General features: G+C 42.9%; 1 protein-coding gene across 1 annotated transcript in view; it reads right to left on the reverse strand.

Moving 5' to 3' along the window:
• Window positions 1-2755: 2755 nt before the first annotated feature.
• The window catches only part of Wif1 (WNT inhibitory factor 1), a 68562-nt gene continuing 65286 nt past the window's right edge, over window positions 2756-6031 (reverse strand). Inside the window, exon 10 of the mRNA XM_021205138.1 lies at window positions 2756-3647. Within this exon, the coding sequence (XP_021060797.1) occupies window positions 3526-3647 (122 nt within the window). The 3' untranslated portion in view covers window positions 2756-3525. The remainder of the gene's footprint in view (window positions 3648-6031) is intronic.

Raw genomic sequence — 6031 nt, forward strand, 5'->3', positions numbered from 1 at the left:
CTCCTCCTCCTCCTCCTCCTCTTCCTTCTCCCCCTCCTCTTCTCCCTCTTCCTCTTCTTCCTCCTCCTCCTCTTCCTCTTCTTCTTCCTCCTCCTTTTTCTCTCCCTCCTCCCCCTCCTGCTCCTCCTTCTTTTCCTTCCATGCTTTCCTACTTCCCTTATGGGTAACTTCATATAAATAACAAAAAAATCATCTCAGAGCCTATAAATTAACAATTTTCAATCTTTGTTTTAAATCTGGATTCCACTCTTGTTGCTCTATATAAATTAACAAAGTGAGCAAGAGTATATTTTAAAATAAAGATTAAAAATATACTTGGTATCCAGGAGCCCTCAGTGCTCAACAAATAATAAAAGCCATATGTAGGTAATTAGGTAAGTAGCAAAGAATGCCAATTACATATAGAATCTAAACACAAAGGTGAATAAAACCACACCCAGCTAGATAATGCTTTCAGGTGCGTTTTGTATCAGAAGTCTCCAATATGTAATGTGTATGGTTCTGTTATAGTATGGCTGATAATGAACCGGTCATTGACTTTGAGCACCTAACCGCATTTTAAGTGCTCACTGGGCATCTCTGATACAACACACTGGAATTTTAAACCAAACAACTCTGGAACCCTCTTTACTCCAGTCTGAAATCTCTTTTGAGTCACTGACCCTAAAGTCATTTTAAATTGTATTTCTCCACTTATGTGATGTGCCCTTTGGGATATGTGCTTATGTGGTCTGTGTGTGTGTGTGTGTGTGTGTGTGTGTGTGCGTGTGCCATTTGGGTCATATGAATTGGATATTGAATTTTATCATTTATGCTTATATTTTTCTCTGCCTTTTAAACCTTTCTGGTTTTCATGGTGCACATGTGAGCATGCTGATCTCCCTTTCCTCCTCCTTTTGAGTCAGAGGCTGGCTTCGAACTCACCATGTGGGGTTAGAAAGCTGGCTCAGTTGTTAATTAAGTATGCTTACTTGTAAAAAGCTGGAATACAGTTCCCAACACTCATGTCTGGTAGCTCACAACAACCTGTAAATACAATTCCAGGGGATCTGACCTCCCAGAGCACCACACACACACACAAAATCAGATGAGTAAATAAAAATACAATAATGTTTAGGGAAACCTTCACTATGTACCAGAGGATGACCTTGAGCTTCTGAATCTCTGGCTCAGCTCCTGAGTGCTGAGATTACAGATGTCTGCCACCATGATCAGTTTTATGTGGTGCTGTCAATAGAATGCAGGCAAACAGTCTAGCAACAGAGCCATATCTCTGGTTACTGTCCTTACAAATTTCTCATGGAGCCCATAATTAAATAGGGTGGGAGATGGTCAACCTAGATTGCTTTAGCCTGTAATTTTGCATGTAGTAAAACTTTTAAAAAAGATTTATTTATTATTTGTCATATGTATATGAGTATACTGTAGCTGTACAGATGGTTGTGAGCCTTCATGTGGTTGTTGGGAATTGAATTTAGGACCTCTGCTTGCTCCAGCCCAAAGACTTATTTTATTATTATAAGTAAGTACACTGTAGCTGTCTTCAGACACACCAGAAGAGGGCGTCAGACCTCATTATGGGTGGTTGTGAGCCACCCGGTTGTTAGGATTTGAACTCAGGACTTTCAGAAGAGCAATCAGGGCTCTTACCCGCTGAGCCATCTCACCAGCCCCTAACTTCTTTTCTGTATCTCGCCTCCTGTATCAGACAACTGATCAAGCCACGCCCCCAACAGGAAAAGGCTCCATTGGATCCAGGCCATGTATGAAATAAAGCCTACTTTCTCTACCCTCTAGAGAAAGAGGGTGAACAGCGTATCTGGGAAGCCATGCTCTAGAATCTTCATGGTATGCTTCACAGTGCCGATGTAAACAGGGAAAGCAAGTGTCATCTCCTTGGAGTCAGATGGCATGGTTCAAACTCTCTACCTATCATTTGTGTCCTGGCTTAAATGTCTTACTATCTCCATACTTTGGCTTCCTACCTATAATAAAGGAAATGGTAATATTTTCTCTATAGAGTAATAAAATAACTCCTACTGTACTTGGGATCAATAGGTTAAATAACGAACAATGGTACTTTATATTTGGGAAATTCCCATACGTTCAACCAGCCTTAGTAGTCCTTCCACTAGTGGGATATCGCTATGACTTCAAGTGACTCCCGCCAGAGTTCTAATGTGGGAAGTTTAACCAAGGCAACTGTGGGCAGGGCCACTTAATAAGCCGTGTTGGCATCATGAGACTTCTGCCTCCAGAAGTCCTTAGTGAATATTCTTTCTGAGTACGTTAGTCACCCCGGAATTTAGTTGCTGCAAACTCAAGTTCGGCTCCCTCTGCTCTTGCGTCTTCCTCCTTTTCTGCCCTTCTGCCTTCTGCTAAGACATGAGGCTCAATCAGACTGTAGAGCCATGCATTTCCCTTCCCCCTAAACCACAACTGGTCTCTGCTATTCTGTTATGTTAATGAAACAGAAGTGGAGACGGGCTTAGTCCATCCTAGGCAGAGCAGATGTCTTGAAAGAAATGAGATGTGATCTAACTGTGAGTCTTGCAGGCAGTGATGGCAGTGTCCTGTAGCAGGGCTGGGGTACAGGAAGAAAGCCCGTGGGGAGGGGCGTGGAGGAGGAGGGAGGGAGCGCTGAGGTGGAGTCAGAGGACTGGACATTCCTCTGTGATGGTATGGAGTACCACTAATCAACGGTCATCTTTATTTCTACCAGCTAGCAGTCTTACAAAGACCCACACAGCACTCAGAAAGTGAAAAGTGTCACCTTTATTTCATACATACAAACAGTATAAAATGTTTTACTATGTAAGAGCTGTTTTGTTTACAATATATTATATTGCTTCCCTCCAATGCAAAGGCTTCATACATTATATTCCTTATCTCGTCGTGTTTACAATATATTATATTGTTTAAATGCCGCTAACACAGTGGAATTTTTTTTAAACTTTGTTCCCCCCACCCCACCCCCCCCATCAAAACTGAACTGTCTAGAGTAACAGCAAGGGTGAAATAGATTGTATGCATTACATATGGGGGGCAATCGAAATATTAATTAGACAGATGTCCAAATATTTGACAATAAAATTCGAAATACTGTAGCTTAAACACTGCTATTGGCTTTATCTGAAACCTTGTGATTTATGCATCTCTGTGCAGTTTAACCTCTCTAACACTCCCCATTCTAAGACCACAAATGTGTTGTGATTTTGCAAGTATCTGTCAAGTGCACACTGAAAAGACAGATTTTTTTTTTCTTTAACCTGATCAACTGACACAATATAAGATCTGTCCCAAAAGGACTGAAGGAAGGAAATCTATACCATCATGCTAGACACGCTTAGAAAACCTAAAAGGAAGAGTAGATATCAGCCCAGCGATTTATAATGAAGCTAATAAAATTCAGGCCCGCGTTCTAAAGTGTAATGAACATCACTTGAACATCCAACACACGAAAGGTTAACAAAGGCTGTGAACCCGGTGTAACTTGAACCGTTTCAGATGGCAGGGCAGGGGGGTTCACCAGATGTAATTGGATTCAGGTGGATCACTTCGCTCCTCAGCCTTTTTAAGTGAAGGCGTGTGTCGCTCCAGCCCGGCGCCTGCTGGCCTCGGGGCATGCATGAGGCTGGCTCCATACCCTGCAAAATTATTCACAGCTTAAAAGAAAAGAAACTCCAAAAAAACCAAGCTCTTGAGATTTTTTTCATTAACCATTCAAATGAAGCTAGTTTCCTATTTAACCCTGAATGAGACCTAGTGACCACACAGAGCTACCTGAATAGCAGGTGACAGGTTCAAGGTCTGCTCACCAAGACCCATGTCCATTGGACCTGCTTTGCCTTGGGTCTGCCATTCACTATATATTTTGGCTGTGTAGAAAATAAATCTCTCTGTCTGTCTCTCTCTCTGTCTCTGTCTCTTTCTGTCTCTGTCTCTCTCTTTCTCCTAGCCTGGATTGACCTTGAACTCCTAATGTGAGCTATACCTCTAGGCCTACCACTAGATGGCTGAACAGAAAGGCTAGCCCCATGCTGAGGTCTCCAAGGTCCTGCTGAGAATTTGATCACTGATTCTTTTCACTGCATTAGTGAACCAAACCAACCTCACTTAGGTGAACGCAGTTCAGTACAGCAGCTTCCATTTTTCATATAGATCCCATGACCAAGTTTATCACACTCATACAACACACGAGTTCTACTGGAATCAGGACCTCTGCCCAGCATGGTAGAGAAGAGCTATGATTTGAACTGATGCCTATCAGTAGGATTTGTGAGTTTTGCTTAAAGTGGTCACCTACCCAGCTCTATTTATGAAACTCTTTATCTATCTATCTTTTATCTATCTATCTATCTATCTATCTATCTATCTATCTATCTATCTATCTATCTATGAAGCCTCATTCCTTTCCATTTGGGAACTTCTGGAGGTTCTGGGGACACCAACTCATTCTTTTGCTTTCCTAAAATGGATACAAGAAAGCAATTACATCTTTAAAAAAAAAAAAATCTTGTCTCCATCTTCCTGTGCCTCAGAGTCAATCAAACTCAACATTTCATGTGCTCCTTGTGGTTTTTAAATACAAGCATGCTGTCAGACAGCTATTGAGAACAGTGCCCCATTGCTGAGAGTGTTTCTTTGAATTGTCAGTTCGTCGGCTACTAGCTCACAGAACGCTCGAGACGCGGGCCAACAATGCACTGAAGTCAAGCTGCTCCCATGTGGCTTGGCTCACCACCCATGAAGCCCAGCCTCCCCACTGGGGTGGGAGAGCCTAAGCAGAGAGTTGGTCGGTCTCCAGGACCCTCCTCTCCTTTATGACGCCCGGGTGCCTAGGACCTCCCAACGTGCCACCCCACTGGGAATCTGCTCTTTACCAGAACTCTGTGACTCAGACATTCCCTGTCACCTCCCCTAGTCAAAATAAACCCCATTCTTTCAGCTTCATGCTCTTAGTTCATGTACAAAACAGCTGGGTGGCCACCCCAGAATAGGTTTGCAATTGAACAAGTACCAGGAGCATCTCCTTGTGTGCAATACCTCTGACAGAGGTTCCCTTGCTGGCAGATGAACCAGTATGGTCTACAGTGAAGTGCCGTGTGGTAGGCTCCTCATTGTGGAGACAAGAAGACTCCTAACTTGCCCATTTTGGATGGGTGACAGTACCTCTGTGCCCAGGTTGCTGGGCATGCTTGCTGGGCTGTGTTACACTACCCTCTGAAAACTGCTCTAGAAAAATAGTTGAGGTATAAGTAATTTATTCAAATACAGATCTTTTTATTTCGGAGGTACTGAAAGAATGGGATAATCTGTCCTGAAGTGTCCCTTGAACAACACCTCTTTTTCCTCAAAGCAGGGTAGACACTGGACACGTACACAGGAGGTTTTCCAGGGGACAGACGTCTTTGTCATTTTGTATACCTGTTGCTCACTCCCACTTTGCACCCTGGACTGTGTTCCCTACAAGGCAGGGTCTTTCCTCCTTCTTGTTTATGTGGTCCCAGTGCCTGAATTAGGCACAGAGGGGGACACCTATCATGCTGAATGGTTCAATTTATCAAGCTGCACCTCATGCATATAATAGTCCTGCGGTTTATCTACATCGCTAGTTTATTTGGGTTAGTCAGTAAATCTGAAAGCCACAATTACGTTACAATATATTCCCAGGAAGGGCTTCTGTGGGCCTATCCTTTCCTTCGAAGCAACTCATTTACACATTATATCCAGTGCAGCCAAATGGTCTCATAAATATGTATTGTGCATTACATACAAGTTGATAAAGCTTGAAACCAGAGGTCAGTAGATACTGGAGTTCACTGAAAACCTTCAGGACAGACTGTAGTTTAGTGCTAGAACAGGACACTCGCCTAGCAAGGCTCGTGACTTGGGTTGGATCCCCAGCACCATGACTGAGGAGAGAAAGAAAGAAAGAAAGGAGGAAAGGAAGGAAAAAAGAAAGAAAGAAAGGAGGGAAGGAAGGAAGAAAGAAAGAAAGAAAGAAAGAAAGAAAGAAAGAAAGAAAGAA

This window comes from Mus pahari, chromosome 9, assembly GCF_900095145.1.
Source record: "Mus pahari chromosome 9, PAHARI_EIJ_v1.1, whole genome shotgun sequence".
In the NCBI taxonomy this organism is placed as follows: domain Eukaryota; kingdom Metazoa; phylum Chordata; class Mammalia; order Rodentia; family Muridae; genus Mus; species Mus pahari.